The sequence below is a fragment of the Hyla sarda genome, chromosome 5, assembly GCF_029499605.1.
Source record: "Hyla sarda isolate aHylSar1 chromosome 5, aHylSar1.hap1, whole genome shotgun sequence".
Lineage (NCBI taxonomy): Eukaryota > Metazoa > Chordata > Amphibia > Anura > Hylidae > Hyla > Hyla sarda.
In genome coordinates, this window is record NC_079193.1 from 295321462 (window position 1) to 295346238 (window position 24777).

General features: G+C 41.8%; 1 protein-coding gene across 1 annotated transcript in view; it reads right to left on the minus strand.

The window, feature by feature from the left end:
• CA8 (carbonic anhydrase 8) overlaps positions 1-24777 on the minus strand; it is a 158223-nt gene that overhangs the window by 36129 nt on the left and 97317 nt on the right. Inside the window, exons 6-7 of the mRNA XM_056522013.1 lie at positions 17716-17764; positions 14283-14395 (exon numbers count right to left, since the gene is read on the minus strand). Of these exons, the coding sequence (XP_056377988.1) occupies positions 14283-14395; positions 17716-17764 (162 nt within the window). The remainder of the gene's footprint in view (positions 1-14282; positions 14396-17715; positions 17765-24777) is intronic.

A 24777-nucleotide genomic window follows, 5' to 3' on the forward strand; every position in this document is an offset into this window, starting at 1 on the left:
AAGAATACTCTGAATCAGAAGGTGTTTTCAAACTTTTGGTCTGTACTGTATATATATATATATATATATATATATATATATATATATATATACTTAATACATTTATTGAAAGTCTGAACAACAGAGAATAGATAGTAAGTCTACAAAATAGCGGTACTGTGTTATGTTCATTTCCACAGGGCCCTTGTGGGTGAGTTTAACACATGGAACAATATGCAGACTAATAGCTACAATGTAAATAGTAATAGTTTACAATAGTAAAAGCAACAATAACAAAAATAAAAAATAGATATTAGTATACAAGCACAAGAAAATAGTCCAGCATTGCTTAGTGCCAATACCCGTGATAAAATAGGTAGTCCTTGATATGGATATCACTATAACTATGGACAGCTGTAAACAAAGTCGCTTGTATGTACGTTATGTGAAGGACCAAGCACATATTCAACTGCTGAAAAAGGTATGTCCTATATGCGCATGAAAATACTTGCGGCTCCAGTATCCTTAAATATAGTTGCACATAAGAGGCATACTATACAGTCTAGATATAGAAAATAGGTACACGGTACTGCCAGGGCCAGTTTTAGGCTTAGCATGGCCCTGGGCAAAATCAAAAGTGGGGCTCAAAAGTCGTAATAGTGCACTAACCAGATTTGCACATTTTTGGTCACTTCAAATACCATAAAAAATATCTAAAAAACAATTGAAAAGTCCCATCAAAACAAAAATAGTACCGATAAAAACTACAAATCAAAGCGCAAAAAATTACCCTCATACATCCCCATATACAGAAAAATAAAAGAGTTATAGGCATCAGAATAGTACAATTTTATATTTTTGTATAGTTCCCCCACATTAGGTTGGCAGTATAGTCCCCCCACATTAGGTTGGCAGTATAGTTCCCCTCACATTAGGTTGGCAGTACAGTTCCCCCACATTAGGTGTGCAGTACAGTTCCCCCCCACATTAGGTTGGCAGTATAGTTCCCCTCACATTAGGTTGGCAGTACAGTTCCCCCACATTAGGTGTGCAGTACAGTTCCCCCCCACATTAGGTGTGCAGTACAGTTCCCCCACATTAGGTGTGCAGTACAGTTCCCCCACATTAGGTGTGCAGTACAGTTCCCCCACATAAGGTGTGCAATACAGTTCCCCCCACATTAGGTGTGCAGTACAGTTCCCCCCACATTAGGTGTGCAGTACAGTTCCCCAAACATTAGGTGGGCAGTACAGTTCCCCCACATTAGGTGCAGTATAGTTCCCCCACATTAGGTGCAGTATAGTTCCCCCACATTAGGTGCAGTATTGTTCCCCACATTAGGTGCAGTATAGTTCCCCCACATTAGGTGCAGTATAGTTCCCCACATTAGGTGCAGTACAGTTCCCCCACATTAGGTGCAGTACAGTTCCCCCACATTAGGTGCAGTATAGTCCCCCAATTAGGTTCAGTATAGCTCCCCCACAGACACACAGCCTTCAGCCATATACAGTGTATGGCTGGAGACTGTATGTCTGTGTACTGCCCCCCTTCAGTGTTCCGACCACTGGTCCTCCATAGCATAGCAGTAGGTCCCAGGACCGGAGGACCGGTGGTCGGAGCACTGAAGAGGACGTGCTGCCAGCTGGTGCTGGTGACTTACCATGCCGGCCGGCACTTGTCCTCCTCACAGCTCCGCTCCTCCATTGCTATGGGCGCACGCACGGGATGTCAGTGACGACCCTGCGTGCGCTAACTCCCGGCAGCCCCTGCGTTTTTAAAGTTAACACGGGGGCCGCCGCAGAAAGGTAACAGGGACGTCCTTGTGTCCCGAAAAGATTTTTCGGGACACAGGAATGTCCAGAATGTGACGGGGGCCCCCTGCGGGCTGCTCAGTGGTGGCCACGGATCCCACCGGGCTTGATTAGGCCTATGCTGAGCAGCCGGCAGGGGGCCATCTGGGGGATGGGGGCCCTAGGCAATTGCCTGGTTTGCCACGCCCTAACACCGGCCCTGGGTACTGCTCACCCAGGCTGTGCATTCAGGACTTCTGGTTCTTGCAAAGACAGCGGACTCCAGCGATCCTAGATAGGGGACCGGCCACGCATGCAGACCTGGATGAAGGGGCGAGGGATGATGTTCCTTGAATGATGCCCTGAAGTCACTCACTTGTTGCTGGAGCGTTCTTAAAGGGGTACTCCACTGGAAATTATTAACTGGTTCCAGAAAGTTAAGCAGATTTGTAAATTACTTCTATTTAAAAATATTAAACCTTCCAGTACTTATCAGCTGCTGTATGCTCCACAGGATGTTCTTTTCTTTTTGAATTTCTTTTAGAAACTGTCCAGAGCAGGATGGGTTTGCTATGGGGATTTGCTCCTACTCTGGACAGTTCCTAAAATGGAGAGAGGTGTCAGCAGAGAGCACAGTGGTCAGACAGAAAGGAAATTCAAAAAGAAGAGAACTTCCTGTCGGGCATACAGCAGCTGATAAGTACTGGAAGGATTAAGATTTTTAAATAGAAGTTATTTACAAATCTGTTTAACTTTCTGGCACCAGTTGAATAAAAAAAAAGTTTTCCAGTGGAGTACCTCTTTAAAGCAGTGTGTAGCAGTGTCCAGTCTCTGATAGCATCCTCGTGGTACGAATGCGCGCCAAATGTAAACTGGAACACGGGTACTGGAAGGGATGCACAGCCACCGAGAATAATGGTGGGTATTGCTTGTGTGAATACTGTATATTTCGGAACCACCTTAGGTTCCTTCCTCAGTAAAACAATATAAACCATATTAAGAATATAGGGACAATATGCATCTCTATATCGTTTATATTGTTTTACTGAGGTAGGAACCTAAGGCGTTTCCGAAACACATTTAAATCAGCAATATTTTATTGCCAAATATACAGTAAGTGCACAAGCAATACCCACCACTATTCTCAGCCGCCACGCATCCCTTCCAGTACCCATGTTCCAGTTTACATTTGACGCGCATTCATATCACGAGGACGCTATCAGAGACTGGACACTGCTACACTCCGCTCCAAGAACGCTCCGGCAACCAGCAAGTGACTTTAAAGCATCATTCAACATTGTAACATTGTCCCTCGCCCCTTCATCCATGTCTGCACACGCGGCCAGTCCCCATCTTGGTTCGCGGGAGGCCAGATGAGCAGTACAGTGTACCTATTTGCTATATCTAGACTGTATGCCTAGCTTCTAATGTGCAACTATATTTAAGGATACTGGAGCAGCAAGTATTTTCATGCGCATATGGAACATACCTTTTTCAGCAGTTGAGTATGTACTTGGTCCTTTACATACCGCTCATGCAAGTGACTTTGTTTATGTCTGTCCATAGTTATTGTGATATCCCTATCAAGGGCTATCTATTTTATCATGAGTATTGACACTGAACAGTGTTGGACTATTTTCCTGTGTACGTATACTACTATCTGTTTTTAGTTTTTGTTATATTTGCTTTTACTAGCTCGCTAACATTGTTGCTATTCATCTGCATATAGTTCCATGTGGGCCCTCTGAGAGAACTGCTATTTTTAGACTTACTGTCTATATTTTGTTGTTTTCAGACTTTCAATACACTTATATGACCTATCAAGTATTCATATATACATATATATATATATATATATATATATATATATATATATATACATATATAACGGGATGAGTATTTAACTCAGAGCGAGTTCACCACTCCCGGTGTGACGGAGCTTTCAAAGGCCATTAAGCACTCCGCAGGCATTCTGGTTAGGGGAATATGCAAATCAGCTCATTACATCAATTTCTCAGGTGATGTTCCCTGGTATAAGCTTAGCTCCAGTTACGAAATGTAAAAAGCTAATCGGGATTAATGCCAAGCCAGAACTCTCTCTCCAGAAGGAAAGAGGACCCATCTGCAGACAGCTGTTTCGGGGTTCTTGCATCCTTATCTCAGCCGCTCATCTCAGCCAAGCCAGATCACCCTGCTCTGTACTGACGAGGGGCAAGAACCCTGAAACAGCTGTCTGCAGATGGGTCCTCTTTCCTTCTGGAGAGAGAGTTCTGGCTTGGCATTAATCCCGATTTTTTTTTGTTGCTTTTTCTTTACCAATGCTGTATCCATAGGACCTTGAGCACCAGTGCATAATGTAAGAGCATGCCACACCTTAAAGTTGTTGTCTGGTTAGAAAACCCATGGCTAACTACCCTATTGTGAGTTAACCCCATAAGGACGCAGCCCATATTCACCTTAAGGACTGAAAACAATTTTCCTTTTTGCACTAAAAATCATAACCCGTTCAATTTTGTACCTACAGACCCATACAAGGGCTAGTTTTTTTGTCACCAATTTTAATTTGTAATGACCTCAATCATTCTATAACAAAACTTACCGCAAAACAAAATAAAAATTATTTGTGAAGTGAAATGAAAAAAAAAAAAGACATTTTGCTAATTTTTAGGGCTTTTGTTTCTATGCAGTGCACTTTCCGGTAAAAGAGACACCTTGTCTTAATTTTGTAGGTCCATACAATTACAACAATACCCAATTTATGTAGGTTTTATTTTATTTTACTACTTTAAAAAAAAATTATAACTACTAATTGTCACCTTCTGACCCCTATAACTTTTTTTTTTTTTCCACATACTGGGCTATATGAGGGCTCATTTTTTTGCGTTGTGGTCTGTAGTTTTTATCACTACCATTTTTGCTTTGATGGGACTGTTTGATCGCTTTTTATGAATATTTTTATGGTATATGAAGTGACCAAAAAAGCACAATTGTGGACTTTGGTATTTCTTTTTTTACATGTATGCCATCGACCGTGCGGTTTAGCTAACCTTATATTTTAAAAGTTCACACACGTGGCGGTACCACATATTTTTTTAATTACATTATTTAATTTAAATAATGGGAAAAAAAATATAGGAAAAGGGGGTGATTCAAACTTTTATAAGGGGGGGGGGGGCTTATTCACATTTATTAACTCTTTTTGACACTTTACTTTTTTTAGCCCCTCTTTTGATTGCATACACTGATCAATGCTATGCCATAGCATATCATTGATCAGTGTTATCGGGGCTCTGATGCTCCAGCCTGCTGAGCCGGCATGGAGCAGTAGATTGCCGATTGGATGATGAGAAAGCAGGTGAGGACCCTCCTGTCATCCAGTAAGCTGATCGGGAAAATTCGATTCTGTTGCGATAGTCCTGATCAGCTCCGCTGAGCTGCCAGGACACTTTCACTTTCATTTTAGATGCTGTGATCGAGTTTGATTGTGGCATCTGAAGGGTTAATGCCAGGCATCGGCCCGATCGGCGGTGCCCGGCTTTAACCCTGGGTCCTGCCTGCTGATAGCAGTGGGAACCCATTGGATTTAAAGTGTTCTCCGCTCATGAGAACGCTTTAACCCCCGTGATCTTGCACGTGGCACCCTGTTTGTAATCAGTCCCCAGAGCGTATTCGCTCCAGTCTGATTACGGGCGATCACAGGGAGGGCGGCGTGTGATGTCATGCCTGCGCCCCCGTGTGACATCACGCTCCGACCCTCAATGCAAGCCTATGGGAGAGGCCGCGTGCAAGATCACGGGGGTCCCCAGCGGCGGGACTCCCACAGTCAGGCATCTTATCCCCTATCCTTTGGATAAGGGATAAGATGTCTAAGCACCGGAGTACCCCTTTAAAGGAGTACTCCGGCGCGCACTTTTTTCCTTTTATCCCATCTGGGCTGCAAAATAAAAGAAAACACACTTTCTCTTACCTGCCAACGAGCCCCCGGAGCTCCGGTACAGGTGTTCGGTCCCCGGGCTGTATTCTTCTTACTTCCTGTTAGCCCGGCACGTCACACGAAGCTTCAGCCTATCACTGGCCGAGGCGGGACATCGTGTAACGTGCCGGGCTAAAAGGAAGTAAGAAGAATACAGCCTGGAGACCGAACACCTGTACCGAGTGTACAGGAGCTCCGGGGGCTCGTTGCCAGGTAAGAGAAAGTGTGTTTTCTTTTATTTTGCAGCCCGGACGGGATAAAAGGAAAAAAGTGCGCGCCGGAGTACTCCTTTAAGGACCCAAGGCGTACCTGGGTGGTGATGAGATGCGGCTCCCTGGTGCGTAATCCTATGGAAGCCAGTGAGTTGTTGCCTAGCAACATCTGGAGGGCTACAGTTTGGAAACCACTATACAGTGGTCTCTAAACTGTTGCCCTTCAGATGTTGGAAAACTACAACTCACAGCATGCCTAGACAGCTGTTTGGGCATGCTTGGATTGGTAGGTTTGCAAGATTTAGAGGGCCACAGTTTGGAGATCACTGTGCGGTGGTATCTAAACCGTGGCCTTTTAAATCTTGCAAAACTACAACACCCAGCATGCAAAAAACAGCAAACGGCTGTCTCGCCATGCTGGGAGTTGTAGTTGTGTACCTCCAGCTTTTTCATAACTACATCTCCCAGCATGCCCTTTGGTGATCAGAACATGCTGGGAGTTTTTCACCAGCTGGAGGCACATTGGTTGGAAAATACTGAGTTAGGTAACAGAACCTAACTGAAGGTTTTCCAACCAGTGTGCCTCCAGTTGTTGCAAAAGTACAACTCACAGCATGCACGGTCTGTCAGTGCATGCTGGGAGTTGTAGTTTTGAAACAGCTGCAGGTTTGCCCCCACCCAATGTGAATGTACAGGGTACATTCACACGGGTGAGTTTACAGTGAGTTTCCTGCTTCAAGTTTGAGCTGTGGCAAATTTTCTGTTGCAGTGGAAACTCCTAGTGGGAAACTCACCATAAATCCCGGCCACTGTGAATGTACCCTAATAACACTACACAATGCTACACTAACACATAATAAAGGGTAAAACGCTACATATACACCCCCTTACACTGCCCCCTCCCCTCCAATAAAAATGAAAAACATATTGTACGGCAGTGTTTCCAAAACAAAGTCTCCAGCTTATGCAAAACAATAACTCCCAGCATTTCTGGACAGTCACTGACTGTCCAGGCATGCTTGGAGTTTAGCAACAGCTGGAGGAACCCTGTTTGGGAATAGTGTTGAGCGGCATAGGCCATATTCGAATTCGCGAATATTCGCGAATATATGGACGAATATTCGTCATATTCGCGAATATTCGCATATTCGTAATGTTCTCGTTTTATTTTCGCATATGCGAATATTCGCAGGTGCGAAAATTAGCACATGCGAACATTTGCATATACAAAAATTAACATACGCTACAATTCGCATATGCGAAAACTATCATATGCAAATTTTCGCATATGCGAAAATTCGCACACCAGTCTCACACAGTAGTATTAGAGCCTTCTTACACCACATAAGCTGGAAGCAGAGAGGGGTGATCACTGTGATGTGTACTGTGAAAAAATAAATAAAAAAAAAAAAAAAAAAAAAAAAAACTAATATTCGTAATTACGAATATATAGCGCTATATTCGCGAATATTCGCAAATTCGCGAATATGCGATATTCGCAAATAAAATTCGAATTGCGAATATTCGCGAGCAACACTATTTGGGAATCACTGGCGTAAAATAAACCTATGTCCACCCCTATGCCATCCCTAATTTAGTTCTCAAATGCGCATGGTGCTCTCTCACTTCGGAGCCCTGTCGTATTTCAAGGAAACAGTTTAGGGCCACATATGGGGTATCTCTGTACTCTGGAGCAATTGCATTACAAATTTTTGGGGGCTTTTACTCCTTATAAAAAGGAAAAGTTTGGGTCTACACCAGCCTGTTAGTGTAAAAAAATACAAATTTTTACACTAACATGCTGGTGTTGCCCCATACTTTTTATTTTCACAAGAGGTAAATGGAAAAAAAGACCCCCAAAATTTGTAATGCAATTTCTCCTGAGTACGGAAATACCCCATATGTGGGTGTTAAATGATCTGCGGGCGCACAACAAGGTTCAGGAGTGAGAGTGCACCATGTACATTTGAGGCCTAAATTGGTGATTTGCACAGGGGTGGATGATTTTACTGCGGTTCTGACATAAACACAAAAAAATAAATACCCACGTGTGACCGCATTTTGGAAACTACACCCCTCACGGAATGTAACAAGGGGTATAGTGAGCCTTAACACCCCACAGGTGATTGACAAATTTTCGTTAAATTTGGATGGGAAAATGAAAAACATGCTGGTGTTACCCTAAATTTTTCATTTTCACAAGGGAAAATAGGAAAAAAGGCCGCCCAAAATTTGTAATCCCATTTCCTCTGAGTAAGAACATACCCCATATGTGGATGTAAACTTCTCTGACGGCGAACTACAATGCTCAGAAGAGAATGAGTGCCATTTGGCTATTGGAGAATAAATTTGTCCGGAATTGAAGGCCATGTAAAGCCTCCATAGTGCCAGAACAATTAACTCCCCCCCATGAAAATGAAAAATAATTTGTCATTTGCACAGCACTGTTCCAAAGATCTGTCAATTGCCAGTGTGTAAATGCTCACTGCACCCCTTATTGCATTCTGCGAGGGGTGTAGTTTCCAAAATGGGGTCACATGTCACATGTGGGGGGGGGGGGGGTCCACTGTTCTGGCAGCATGGGCGGCTTTATAAAAGCACAAGGCCTCTAACTTCTATTCTAACCAGATTCTCTCTCCAAAAGCTTAATGGTGCTCCTTCTCTTCTGAGCATTATAGTGAAAAAAATTAATTTACACACCCATCGTCAAACACCTGTGGGGTGTTAAGGCTTACTGGACCCCTCGTTACATTCCTTGGGCGGTGTAGTTTACAAAATAGTATGCCATGTGGGGGGTTCTTTGCTCTTCTGGCACCTTAGGGGCTTCCTAAATGTGACATGCCCCCAAAAACCATTTCAGAAAAATTCACTCTCCAAAATCCCATTGTCGCTCCTTCCCTTCTGAGCACTTTAGTGCACCCACAGAGCACTTTACATACACATGAAATATTTCCTTACATGAGAGAAACTGGGTTACAAATTATTGGGGGATTTCTCTCCTTACACCCCTTTATAAAAATTCAAAAACTGGGTCTACAAGTACATGCGAGTGTAAAAAATGAAGATTTAGAATTTTCTGCTTTGCTTCTGCTATTCCTGTGAAACACCTAAAGGGTTAACACACTTTCTAAATGTAATTTTGTATACTTTGAGGGGTGCAGTTTTTATAATGGGGTCATTTATGGGGTATATCTAATGTGAAGGCCCTTCAAATCCACCTCAAAACTGAACTGGTCCCTGAAAATTTTGTGAAAAATTTGAAAATTGCTGCTGAACTTTGAAGCCCTCTGATGTCTTCAAAAAGTAAAAACATGTCAACTTTATGATGCAAACAGAAAGTGGACATATTGTATATGCTAATCAATATATACTTAATTTGATATGTCTATTTTCCTTACAAGCAGGGAGCTTCAAAGTAAAAAAAATTCAAAATTTTACAATTTTTCAAAGAAATGATGCAAGTATCGACAAAAATTTACCACTAACATAAAGTAGAATATGTCACGACGAAACAGTCTCGGAATCAGAATGAAAAGTGATAGCATCCCTTGCTGGCTCTTTAACCCCTTCCCGACCTATGACATACCTGTACGTCATGGGTGGCAAGGTGTTCCCGACCCATGACATACAGGTACGTCATGAACATTACTGCCGCTACTCGCGGCATCCCGCAGCGCCCGGAAAGATGGTGGCTATCACTGATAGCCAGCCATCTTACCGTGCGACCACGGGGGGTTTCTTCCCCCACCCCCCCCAGCGATCGCTACTATCAGCTGGTCAAATCTGACTAGCTGATAGCAGCGTTTCGCTATGAAAATACTTAGCAGCGCGGTGTGTGAGTCCCGATCACGGGGATCGGGACACACACCGCTCTGCTAAGTGTCCCTGACCCGTCCCCCGGCGTCACTTACCCGGCCATGCGGTGTCCCGAGCGGTCCCGGCGCGAGCGGCGTCCTCCAGGCGGTCCCGGCGGCGCTGCGTCCCGGAGGTGAGTTTCCGGCAGCAGTGCAGCATCTTCATTGGCAGCAGTGAGATCGCCGTAAAGCGATCTCACTGCTGCCTCTGAGAGTTTCAAAACTGCAACTCCCAGCATGCCCAGACAGCCTTTGGCTTTCTGGGCATGCTGGGAGTTGTAGTTTTGCAACATCTGGAGGTCCACAGTTTGGAGACCACTGTATAATGGTCTCCAATCTGTGCTCTTCCAGATGTTGCAAAACTACAAATCTCAGCATGCTCAGTCTGTCCAGGCATGCTGGGAGTTGTAGTTCTCTAACATCTGGAAGAGCACAGATTGAAGACCATTATACAGTGGTCTCCAAACTGTGGACCTCCAGATGTTGCAAAACTACAACTCCCAGCATGCCCAGACTGCCCAAGCATGCTGGAAGTTGTAGTTCGGCAACATCTGACCCTTCAGATATTGCCGAACTACAACTTCCAGCATGCCTGGGCAGTCTGGGCATGCTGGGAGTTGTAGTTTTGCAACAATTGGAGGCACACTAGTTGGGAAACATTGTCCGTTTCCTACCTCAGTGCCTCCAGCTGTTGCAATTGTTGCAAAACTATAACTCCCAGCATGCACTGACAGACCATGCATGCTGGGAGTTGTAGTTTTGCAACAGCTGGAGGCACACTGGTTTGGAAACACTAAGTTTGGTTGCAAAACACTTGAAAGTTTATTACTTAACTTAGTGTTTCCAAACCAGTGTTCCTCCAGCTGTTGCAAAACTACAACTCCCAGCATGCACGGACAGCCAAAGGGCATGCTCGGAGTTTGCAACAGCTGGATGTTTGCCCCCTCCCCCCAATGTGAATGTACAGGGTACACTCACATGGGCGGAGGTTTACAGTGAGTGCTGCAAGTTTGAGATGGCGCAAATTTTGCGCTGCAGCTCAAACTTCCAGCGGCAAACTTGCTGTGAACTTCTGCCCATGTGACTGTACCCTAAAAACACTACACTACACTAACACTAACCTAAAATAAAAAGTAAAAAACACTACATATACACATACCCCTACACAGCCCCCCCTCCCCCCAAAAAATGAAAAACGTCTGGTACGCTACTTTTTCCAAAACGGAGCCTCCAGCTGTTGCAAAATAATAAATCCCAGTATTGCCGGACAGCCATTGACTGTCCAGGCATGCTGGGAGTTTTGCAACAGCTGGAGGCACCCTGTTTGGGAATCATTGGCATAGAATACCCCTATGTCCACCCCTATGCAAATCCCTAATTCAGGCCTCAAATGCGCATGACGCTCTCTCACTTTGGAGCCCTGTCGTATTTCAGGGCAACAGTTTTGGGACACATATGGGGTATCGCTGTACTCGGGAGAAATTGCCTTACAAATTTTGGGGGGCTTTTTCTTCTTTAACCCCTTATGAAAAGGTGAAGTTGGGGTCTACACCAGCATGTTAGTGTAAAAAAATAAATTTTTTACACTGACATGCTGGTGTTGCCCTATACTTTTCATTTTCACAAGAGGTAAAAGGGAAAAAAGACCCTCTAAATTTGTAACGCAATTTCTCCTGAGTACGGAGATACCCCATATGTGGGCGCAAAGTGCTCTGGGGGCGCACAACAAGGCCCAGAAGGGAGAGTGCGCCATGTACATTTGAGGCGATTTGCACAGGGGTGGCTGATTGTTACAGCAGTTCTGACAAACGCAAAACAATAAATATCCATATGTGACCCCATTTTGGAAACTACACCCCTCACGGAATGTAATAAGGGGTGCAGTGAGCATTTACACCCCACTGGTGTATGACAGATTTTTGGAACAGTGGTCTGTGAAAATGAAAAATAAAATTTTTGATTTGCACAGTCCACTGTTTCAAATATCTGTCAAACGCCAGTGGGGTGTAAATGCTCACTGCACCCCTTATTAAATTCCATGAGGGGTATAGTTTCCAAAATGGGGTCACATGTGGGGGGGGGGGTCCACTGTTCTGGCACCATAGGGGCTTCCTAAATGGGACATGCCCCCCAAAAACCCTTTCAGAAAAACTCACTCTCCAAAATCCCATTGTCGCTCCTTCCCTTCTGAGCCCTCTACTGCGCCCGCCGAACACTTTACATACGCATATGAGGTATTTCCTTACTCGAGCGAAATTGGGTTACAAATTTTAGGGTGATTTCTCTCCTTTTACCCCTTGTAAAAATTCAAAAATTGGGTCTACAAGAAAATGCGAGTGTAAAAAATGAAGATTTAGAATTTTCTCCTTCACTTTGCTGCTATTCCTGTGAAACACCTAAAGGGTTAAAACACTTACTGAATGTCATTTTGAATACTTTGGGGGGTGCAGCTTTTATAATGGGGTCATTTATGGGGTATTTCTAATATGAAGACCCTTAAAATCCACTTCCAACCTGAACTGGACCCTGAAAAATTACGATTTTGAAAATCTTGAGAAAAAGTGGAAAATTGCTGCGGAACTTTGAAGCCCTCTGGTGCCCTCCAAAAGTTAAAACATGTCAATTTTTTTATGCAAACACAAAGTAGACATATTGTATATGTGAATCAATATGTAATTTATTTGGAATATCCATTTTCCTTTCAAGCAGAGACTTTCAAAGTTAGAAAAATGCTAAATTTTCAAAATTTTCATGAAATTTTTAGATTTTTTACCAAGAAAGGATACAAATATCAGTGAAATTTTACCAATAACATAAAGTAGAATATGTCACGAAAAAACTATCTCGGAATCAGAATGATAAGTAAAAGCATTACAAAGTTATTAATGTTTAAAGTGACAGTGGTCAGATTTTCAAAAAATGCCCAGGTCATGAAGGTGAAAATGGGCTGGGTCATGAAGGGGTTAAGGGGATAAAGCCCGGTAACAGGACTCAGGATGTACAGTTACGCCCTCCATCCTTAAGGACTCCGGAAGTACCTGTACGCCCTGCATCCTGGACAGGTTAATGATGGATTTACCTGGTTCAGGAGTGGAGATTCACTTTGAAGATCGACTCTGTAGGATCTGGTTTATACATACTTTGCATAGTATGTAGTAAAGGCAACAGCAAACAGATGTATTCATTTGATGTTCCAGCTCAAACTAGAGCTTCTCAAAAACTCTCTAGTTTGGGTGGCAACATCAAATGAATACGTATGGTATATACATTGAAGAAAATATTTGCCAAGAATGTTGTGTTTCCTACAAACTTTGAACTCATGATTAAGGTCTAATCCCTAGTGATCACGTTTCTTACAGCCCGTTTATTGTGCGGAGTGTATTACTATTCATACATTGCATGAGCTGCCTACTAATTTCATAGCAATTGCCCAATACTTCATTCCCCCTGTGGGGGCACTGCACTTGCTTCTTTAGTTTCCATCAGATTTAAAGGGGGTATTCCAGGCCAAAACTTTTTTTTTTATATATATATATATATATATATCAACTGGCTCCGGAAAGATAAACAGATTTGTAAATTACTTCTATTAAAAAATCTTAATCCTTCCAATAGTTATTAGCTTCTGAAGTTCAGTTGTTGTTGTCTAACTGCTCTCTGATGACTCATGTCCCGGGAGCTGTGCAGTTCCTATGGGGATATTCTCAGTTCATGCACAGCTCCCGGGACGTGACATCATCATTGAGCAGTTAGACAGAAAACTTCAGAAGCTAAAAACTATTGGAAGGATTAAGATTTTTTAATAGAAGTAATTTACAAATCTGTTTAATTTTGCGTAGCCAGTTGGTATATATAAAAAAAGGTTTTGCCTGGAATACCCCTTTAAACTGACCACTGTGCATCTCAGCGGTTTGGAAATCTATTGGTACTTTTTGGGAAGAAGCCTTACAAATAACAAAAGTACATAAAGGCCCCATGCGAATGCTGCACTAGGTTGGATGCAAACCCAGGACCCCAGAGCTGAAAGGTGACAGTCACTGACCCACTGTGCTTCTCAAAGCTAACAGATGTTCTTTCTTAAAAATGTCTAGGCACAGATTCCCTTTAAAAATCAGAATAGGGGACATCTTGAAGGATGAAATATTTTTTCAAGCACTGTATCTTATGGGTATACACATATATAAATACATATATGGGTATACACGTATACACATATATAAATAAACATAAAGTGCTTATATAAAATAAAAATACTATGGGGAGTTTTTGCAAAACTTGTGCAAAGGGAAAAGTTGACCAGTTTTCCATAGCAACCAACCAGATTGCTTCCTTTCTTTTACAGAGGTCCTTTAAAAAATTAAAGAAGTGATCTGATTGGTTGCTAAAAGCAACTGGGAACCTTTTTCTCTCCACATGTTTTGATAAATCTCCCCCAATATCCATATTTGACAAAGCAAAAATGAAATGTACTCACTTGACTTTGAGACACTGTCAAAGGATATCGAAACAATATCCATGTAACACCTTCATTACATGGTGGCATTGTAAGGGAACCTTCATACACCCAGTAATCGCGGAGTAGGGGATCTGGTATAAAATAAAATAGCATAATAAGTAAATAAAACAACAGCACAGTAAAAGTCTAATGATAACACTTTAGTGACTTTTTGTGTTCATTTTTAACTAGCATCTATATGATATAAATATCATGTACATTATTGACTGTTCCCCACACTGTTCATACATCTAGCAGTCCATGGTATATTGGTATAGCAGGTCATGGTACAAAATGACTGAGGAGGAATGATAGTTTGCTTGCCAGCTTACAATACTGTAGAAAAAGTAACAACATGACTCTAACATAAATGTGTATGTTGTGGCGGCGAGGCACTGCTTCACAACACTGGTAGGTGGAGACAGAGATGAGTCTATAAGGACAGGGTTTGTCAAATGGGAAATGTGCTTTGAAACCTCATCAGATGCCTGAAGAATTTGTTGTTGGCCTGTTGGATAAGTCGACCGGAGCTTGTCCATGATGATGCATCTTCATGGATTAGGAGCTGGAGCAAATGACAATATTCCTGCATAGAAGCTGCAAGTTCATGCAGAGACCCAGAGGTCCAGAAGTGCCAGAGTTCAGCACATTATTCCTGCATAGAAGCTGCATTAAGTAATGTAATAGACAGACCCCTATTTTTAATATTCATGGACTCTATAGTGACAGAGACGGTTCCCCAGGACTGGCACATAGCAAATGCGGTGCCAATATTTAAAACGGGGTCAAAAGGTGACCCTGGGAATTATAGACCTGTTAGTTTAACCTCCGTTGTATGTAAATTGTTTGAGGGTTTTCTAAGAGATGCTATTTTGGAGTTTTTTGTTAAAAATAAATGTATGACTCCATATCAGCATGGCTTTATGAGGGATCGGTCTTGTCAAACTAACCTGATCAGCTTTTATGAGGAGGAGAGCTCCAGACTGGACCAGAGGAAATAGCTGGATGTCGTATATCTGGATTTTTCGGATGCATTTGATACGGTGCCACATAAAAGTTGGTGCGTAGAATTTGAAGGTTTGGGCTGGGGGAAAATGTGTGGAAGTGGGTAAGTTACTGGCTCAGTGATAGGAAACAGAGGGTGGTTATTAATGGTACGTATTCTGATTGGGTGACTGTTACTAGTGGGGTACCACAGGGGTCAGTCTTGGGACCTGTTCTATTTAATATATTCATTAATGACCTTGTAGAGGGATTGTATAGTAAAGCAGCAATATTTGCAGATGATTCTAAACTCTTTAAAGTGGTCAACACAATAGAGGACAGTGCCCTCTTACAAATGGATCTGGATAGGTTGGAGGTTTGGGCTGGGAAGTGGCAGATGAGGTTCAACCCTTATAAATGTAAGGTAATGCACATGGGGAGGAAAAATCCGGTCTGGGATTATGTATTAAATGGGAAAACACTTGGAAGGACTGACATGGAAAAGGACTTATGAGTCTTAGTTAACAGTAAATTTAGCTGTAGTGACCAGTGTCGGGCAGCTGATGCAAGCAAAATAAAATCATGGGGTGCATCAATAGGGGCATAGATGTCCACAACAAGGAAATAATTCAGACCACACATAGAATACTGTGTACAGTACTGGGCACCAGTGTACAATAAAGATATAGTGGAGTTGGAGAGGGATCAAAGGCAGGCAACCAGAGTAATGCAGGGAATTGGAGGACTACAGTACCCAGAAGGACTACAGTATATCAGAATTAGGGTTATTTAGTTTAGAAAAAAGGAGACTTAGGGAACCTAATAACTATGTATAAATATATCAGGGGGCCGTACAGAGATCTGTCCCATGATTTATTTATTCCCAGGACTATATCTATAACAAGGAGGCCTCCTCTACATTTTGAGGAAAGAAGGTTTCTACGCCAGCACAGACAGGGGTTCTTTACTATAAGAGCAGTGAGACTGTGGAACTCTCTGCCAGAGGAGGGGGCCATGGTGAACTCTGTAAAAGAGTTCAAAAGGGGTCTGGATGCATTTTTAGAGAGTACTAACAGTGCAGGTTATGGATTCTAGATTTATAGGGACACAAGGTTGATCCAGGGATTTATTCTGACTGGCATATTTGGAGTCGGGAAGGAATTTATATCTCTAAGATGAGGGTTTTCTGCCTTCCTCTGGATCAACTCAGTAGGGACTTATAAGGTTTTTCAACCTTATGAACTATGTTACTATGTTACATCAAGGCAAAACTTGTCATTTTTTCTGGTGAGCTAGATAAGGATTGTTTCTTTGCTGGTTGTGTTAGAGTTTAGTCGTGTGAGGAATCACAGTTGGGTCACTGTGGCTTGTATGGAACTGTAGCTATGAGCACCAGTGGACAAGAGCAGCTAAGATGTCCTGTTGCCTGTATATTAGCTTATATGTTCCAATGGTGAGGAGCCAGTGGGCTGCAGAGACTAAAGGGGAGATTGCTAGACTGAAAGCCTCTTAGAAGGGTGCCAAAGAATTGGAAAACAACGGTCCTCCTATATAAAGCAAAGGACTAATGTGTTGTAAATTATGTTGCAAGTTATAGTTAGCAGCTTAGGTGGTCTTTGTAGAGTTCCTACTGGCCTGTTTGGGAATAATGTGTTGATCAGTAAGAAGTACTACTAAAATGTACTACTGTATTGTGTAATGGCTACCATGGCTAGTTTTTGAAGTTTTTAATAAAGTTAAGTGTTTACTTATCCTTAGGCCCCTATTGATCCTCACAATTTATTCTGACGCAGGTAGACAACCATAAGACTTCCACTGTTACTGGTAATTAGAGATGAGCGAACTTACAGTAAATTCGATTTGTCACAAACTTCTCGGCTCGGCAGTTGATGACTTTTCCTGCATAAATTAGTTCAGCTTTCAGGTGCTCCCGTGGGCTGGAAAAGGTGGATACAGTCCTAGGAGACTCTTTCCTAGGACTGTATCCATCTTTTCCAGCCCTCCGGAACTCCTGAAAGCTGAACTAATTTATGCAGGATAAGTCATCCACTGCCGAGCGGAGAAGTTTGTGACGAATCGAATTGACTGTAAGTTCGCTCATCTCTACTGGTAATCACGTGATCCAAAACATCTTTCTGCCTTGGTTCTTACAAAAATACCAACAACATCTGCCGTCATTCACACACTATTCACAAAAGAAAAATTTAGAATGAGCAAAGTCTAATCCAGATAGGAATTGAGCTTCACAAAAAAACTTTTCTGACTTGAGACACACTGACAGTAATGTAGAAAACTTTTAGTGCAATCAAATATGGGGCATTACTAATGTCCAATATGTTGTAGAACTCATCACCATTATTTTTTATCTGAAAAATAAATGTAACTAAGACCTTGAAAAATGTTCTCACAGTAAATAAATCAGGCTTACCTGGTAATAATGTGTTAGGATTAAAACATGGTATTGTTTTGGATTTTCCCTGTCAATGAAATAAAACAAAGTTTAGAAAAAAAATCAGCATTTAATTTAGCAGTCCTTGGATCGAAGGACGTTCTTCATAATCTTAATAATTCTACTATTTGTAGTCTTCTTTATCTATTTCGCTTGCAAGATAGCAAGGACAAATAATTCATCTGTTTTATTACAAGGATACAGGATGGAAATATCTATAATTTTTATTTTGTGTCTAATTTCTTGTAAATATGTAGCATATAAAACATTCTTATGAGTGGAATTTACTGTGTGTTTAATGGCAATTGATTCACATGAAAAAAAAGAATAATGTATTAATTTCTTCTGGTTTGTAGATAAATGGCAAACTCTGTACAGTTTTATTTTGTAAAACTAATCTGTTTTAGCAAATCTGGGCTGAGCCATGATGATGATTGTATTTATATACTGTGCAAGATGCAACAAGTAATAGTGGGGCCCATAGGGGCAAACATTCTTAATGGGGTTTTCTTTTATGACATCATCTTCTATCTGCTACATTTTTTGCAACCTCCTTATATTCAAAGTGGAATGTAAACATGCCAGTCCTAATCAAAAGAACTCTGGCATAAGATGACCCAGATGTATTACATTTGGCGCATATAGCTGTCCTTGAGCTATTGGACTAAAATTTACGGTAGCTATGAGCAAGCGTACATTTGAGCAATAATGTATGCCAATGCCTGGTTTAAAATGTAGTAATTCTGTCAGGTCATAAGACAGGACAGGAATGAGGGGTAGGCAAGAGTAAGTGACCACCCAGGACCAGTCTCTATCAAGTTCACCTCAGTCTGGAAGGGGATGCATTAACCCCTTAAGGACCCACCTTTTAAAAATCACAACCCTTTTCAATTTTGCACATAAAAATCCATACAACGGCTTATTTTTTGTGCCACCAATTCTACTTTGTAATGAAATCAGTCATTTTACCCAAAAATCTACGGTGAAACGTAAAAAAAATCATTGTGCGACAGAATTGAAGAAAAAATGACATTTTGTAACTTTTGGTGGCTTCCGTTTCTACGCAGTACATTTTTCAGTAAAAATGACACCTTATCTTTATTCTGTAGGTCCATACAATTAAAATGATACCCTACTTATAGGTTTGATTTTGTCGTACTTCTGGAAAAAAATCATGACTACATGCAGAAAAATGTATATGTTTAAAATTGTCATCTTCTGACCCCTATAACTTTTTTATTTGTCCACTAACGGGGCAGTATGAGGGCTCGTTTTTTGCGCTGTGATCTGGTTTTTAGTGGTACCATTTTTGTATTGATCAGATTTTTTTATCAGTTTTTATTCATTTTTTCATAATATAGAAAATGACCAAAAATACGCTATTTTGGTTGGAATTTTGAATTTTTTTGCGTGTACGCCATTGACCCTGCGGTTTAATTAATTATATCTTTTTATAATTCGGACATTTCCGCATGCGGCGATACCACATATGTTTACCTTTATTTTTATTTACACTGTTTTTTTTTTTTAAATGGGAAAAGGGAGTGATTCAAACTTTTATTAGGGAAGTGGTTAAATGATCTTTATTAACTTTTTTTTTTGATTTTTTTTTGCAGTGTTATAGCTCCCACATGGGGCTATAATACTGCACACACTGATCTTTTACATTGATCTTTATTATCCCATAGGATAACATAGATCAATGATTCTGCCGCTTGACTGTTCATGCCTTGGTCTCAGGCACTGAGCAGTCATTCGGCGATTGGACACCAGGAGGCAGGTAAGGGGACCCTCCTCATGTCCTACAGATGTTCGGGATGCCGCAATTTTGCCGCAGCGATCCCTAACAGCCCCCTGAGCTATCCGGCAGCAGTTTAGTTTCACTTTAGACGCGGTGATCAACTTTTAACTCCGCGTCTAAAGGGTTAATAGCGCACGGTACCGCGATGAGTACCGTGCGCTATTAGCCACGGGTCCCGGACGTTGCTAAGTGCAGGGCCTGACCCGCTATGACACGGGGTCACGCCGTGGCCCCTGTGTTATAGTAAGGGAGAGGACTCAGGACATACTGATACGTCCTTGGTCCTTAAGGGATTAAATTCTGTTAATGCAACACCACCCACCTCCCCCAACTCCTTCACATGTAATACTATATGTATATATATGTGTGTGTGTGTGTGTGTGTGTGTGTGTATAAAATCCATGTACTGGTTGTTGTAAGTTTTATCTAAAACTGATCCCAGCCTCATGAAAAACATGGAAAGAAACGTTTACAGACAAACGTGGAAAGAAACTTATACTTATCTTTTAAACTAAATACAAAAAAGAACATATGTCAGTATCTGGCACTAATCAGTAAAAACAGTCTAGGCAATACATTCTCTTTAACCACTTTCTAACCTATGAAAAACCGGTAAGTTATGGGTCGGGTGAGGGTAATAGGGCGTGTGTCAAGCCTGCGTTATAACCGGCAGATGCCCGCTGCTATCAGCAGCTGACATCTGCCAGTAATAACTGACATTGGAGCTGTTAACAGTTAAATGCTTTGATCACTAGCAATCACAACTTCAACATCAAATGCCGGTAATCCCTGGTGTCTATGGGACCCATCGGCATCTCCACTATGTAATTGAGGGATGTTGATGGGTTGCTGCGGAAGAACGGGGATACAGATCACATAGATTAATGTAATGCAATAGGGGGCCAAAGAAGTGCTCAAAAAAAGTAAAATAAAATAAATAAAAAAATATAGAGAAATCCCCCCGCCCCCCATAAAAATTTAAATCCCCTCCCTTTTCCCATTTTTTAAATATAACACTGTAAAAAATATATAAATAAACATATTTGATTTTGCCACAGCGATCCCTAACAGCCCCCTGAGCTATCCGGCAGCAGTTTAGTTTCACTTTAGACGCGGTGATCAACTTTTAACGCTGCGTCTAAAGGGTTAATAGCGCACGGTACCGCGATGAGTACCGTGCGCTATTAGCCACGGGTCCCGGACATTGCTAGGTGCAGGGCCCGACCCGCTATGACACGGGGCCATGCCGCGGCCCCTGTTATAGTAAGGGAGAGGACTCAGGACATACCGATATGTCCTTGGTCCTTAAGGGATTAAATTCTGTTAATGCAACACCACCCACTTCCCCCAACTCCTTCACATGTAATACTATATGTATATATGTGTGTGTGTGTATAAAATCCATGTACTGGTTGTTGTAAGTTTTATCTAAAACCGATCCCAGCCTCATGAAAAACATGGAAAGAAACTTTTACAGACAAACGTGGAAAGAAACTTATACTTATATTTTAAACTAAATACAAAAAAGAACATATGTCAGTATCTGGCACTAATCAGTAAAAACAGTCTAGGCAATACATTCTCTTTAACCACTTTCTAACCTATGAAAAACCGGTAAGTTATGGGTCGGGTGAGGGTAATAGTGCGTGTGTCAAGCCTGCGTTATAACCGGCAGATGCCCGCTGCTATCAGCAGCTGACATCTGCCAGTAATAACTGACATTGGAGCTGTTAACAGTTAAATGCTTTGATCACTAGCAATCACAACTTCAACATCAAATGCCGGTAATCCCTGGTGTCTATGGGACCCATCGGCATCTCCACTATGTAATTGAGGGATGTTGATGGGTTGCTGCGGAAGAACGGGGATACAGATAACATAGATTAATGTAATGCAATAGGGGGCCAAAGAAGTGCTCAAAAAAAGTAAAATAAAATAAATAAAAAATATAGAGAAATCCCCCCCCCCCCCATAAAAATTTAAATCCCCTCCCTTTTCCCATTTTTAAAATATAACACTGTAAAAAATATATAAATAAACATATTTGGTTTTGCCGCAGCGATCCCTAACAGCCCCCTGAGCTATCCGGCAGCAGTTTAGTTTCACTTTAGACGCGGTGATCAACTTTTAACGCCGCGTCTAAAGGGTTAATAGCGCACGGTACCGCGATGAGTACCGTGCGCTATTAGCCACGGGTCCCGGACGTTGCTAAGTGCAGGGCCTGACCCGCTATGACACGGGGCCACGCCGTGGCCCCTGTGTTATAGTAAGGGAGAGGACTCAGGACATACTGATACGTCCTTGGTCCTTAAGGGATTAAATTCTGTTAATGCAACACCACCCACCTCCCCCAACTCCTTCACATGTAATACTATATGTATATATATGTGTGTGTGTGTGTGTGTGTGTATAAAATCCATGTACTGGTTGTTGTAAGTTTTATCTAAAACTGATCCCAGCCTCATGAAAAACATGGAAAGAAACTTTTACAGACAAACGTGGAAAGAAACTTATACTTATCTTTTAAACTAAATACAAAAAAGAACATATGTCAGTATCTGGCACTAATCAGTAAAAACAGTCTAGGCAATATATTCTCTTTAACCACTTTCTAACCTATGAAAAACCGGTAAGTTATGGGTCGGGTGAGGGTAATAGGGCGTGTGTCAAGCCTGCGTTATAACCGGCAGATGCCCGCTGCTATCAGCAGCTGACATCTGCCAGTAATAACTGACATTGGAGCTGTTAACAGTTAAATGCTTTGATCACTAGCAATCACAACTTCAACATCAAATGCCGGTAATCCCTGGTGTCTATGGGACCCATCGGCATCTCCACTATGTAATTGAGGGATGTTGATGGGTTGCTGCGGAAGAACGGGGACACAGATAACATAGATCAATGTAATGCAATAGGGGGCCAAATAAGTGCTCAAAAAAAATAAAATAAAATAAATAAATAAATATAGAGAAATCCCCCCCCCCCCCCCCCCATAAAAATTTAAATCCCCTCCCTTTTCCCATTTTTTAAATATAACACTGTAAAAAAATATATAAATAAACATATTTGGTATTGCCACGTGTGTAACTGTCTGGAATATTAAATTATCACATTTCTGATCCTGCACAGTAAATGGTGTAAACACAAAGAAAAATTCCAAACGCCAAAATTGCTGATTTTTGGTCACATCACATCCCAGAAAAAAACGTAAGGAAAAGTTATCAAAAAGTTACATGTACGCAAAAGTGATACCATTAAAAACTACAGCTCATGGTAAAAAAATAATAAACCCTAACATAGCTCCATAGGTGGCACTTTATTTTTATTTTTCACATTTCTATTTTTTTTGAAAACGTTAAATTGGAATTGTACCGACCCCTAGAATTAAGTGAGTATGTCAGTTTTACCGTATTCTGAACTTCGAAAAATGTATTGCCCAACAAATTTGCACAATTCTATATTTCTTTCAGTTTTGCCGTATATATTTTTTCAGGCTTCGTAATACATTATATGAAAAATAATGGGCAATTTGTCCCGCAATAAGTAAGCCCTAATACAACTTTGTCAGTGGAAAAAAGTTATGGGTCTTAGAATGTGAGAAGCAAAAAAAATGTGAGCAAGAAAATTTTTTTTTTAAGAACATACAAGGTGATGTGTCATACTTTGGATTCCTTAAAAAAGTGTCACTCAGAAACGGTCAACAAGTCACAACTGCAGTGACCCCCGACCTACGATGGCCCCGACATACGATAATTTCAACATGCGATGGCCTCTCAGAGACCATCGCATGTTGAAGGCAGCATCAACATACAATGTTTTTGTATGTCGGGGCCATCGCATAAACGTCTATCCAGTGGCGCAGACTGCTTCAGCTGCCACCTGATAGCTGTTTACCGTGCCCCATGTGGTCCGCTGACGATCACTCACCTGTCCTCGGGGCTTCGGCGCGTCCTCTTCGGGATCCCTGCATCGTCGGCGCTCTCCATCGTCGTCATCACGTCGCTGCGCACACCGTCCCATCATCCAATAGGAGTGGTGTGCGTAGCGACGTGATGGCGGCGATGGAGAGCGAGGATGCCAGGGAAGCAGAGGCCTTGCCGGAGCGTCGGGGACACCCCGGGGGACGCGGCAACAGCGATGGAAGGTGACATCCAGGGCAGCGGTGACGAGCAGTGACGGTCCGGAGCGGCGGGGACACGTGAGTACAACCTTTAATACCAGTGGTCTTCAACCTGCGGACCTCCAGATGTTGCAAAACTACAACTCCCAGCATGCCCAGACAGCCGTTGGCTGTCCGGGCATGCTGGGTGTTGTAGTTGTGCATCATCTGGAGGTCCGCAGGTTGTAGACCACTATCCTATACTTTACATTGCACGGATCCCTCAACATATGATGGTTTCAACAAACGATGGTCCATTTGGAACGGATTACCATTGTATGTTGAGGGACCACTGTATATGTACAAGGAACACTTACTTAGGTTTGCAAAACACACCAACACTTTTGGGGTGCAGCATTTTTATGGAAGGCTGGTCAGAAGTGACCAGACCAAGCATTGACTATAACCTATATTTATAATTATCCTGACTGACTATGAAGGACAAATAGAATAAACTTGCACATGCTATTTTTTCCATGTTTCAGTGTAAATTCTTTATTTTCATATAGATTTGATTTATGGTAAAAGTTCTCAATTTATTTGACCTTCATCAGACAACTGCTTAGAAAAGATTTAAAGTGGAATGTAGAAGTGCTTGTAAAAATGCAAGAACTTTGCTTGTGTTTAGCATGAACAACCATACACGAGCAAGACCAAAATTGTTCATTGTAAATCTGCTGCCACTATACAGAAAAATAAGAATTCACATTAAGGCATAGAAAATGTATGCAAGTCTCAGGAACTGTCTGGAGCAGGAGAGTTTGCTATGGGTATTTGCATGTACTGGACAGAGGTTGCAACAGAGAGCAATGTGGTCAGACTCGAAAGAACTACACAACTTCTTCTGGAGCTTACAGTAGCTGATCAGTACTAGAAGGATAAAACATTTTTTAATTGAAGTAATTTACAAATTTGTAGAACTTTCTGCCACCAGTTGATTTGAAAGATTTGTTTTTCACTGGAGTACCCCTTTAAGAACCTACTCTCTGCACCTTCAAATGTCACTCTGATTTCCCAGGGCTTTTTTTTTGACAACATAATTTTAGTTATTAAAAAATTCTTTGGACTCCAAGTTACACAA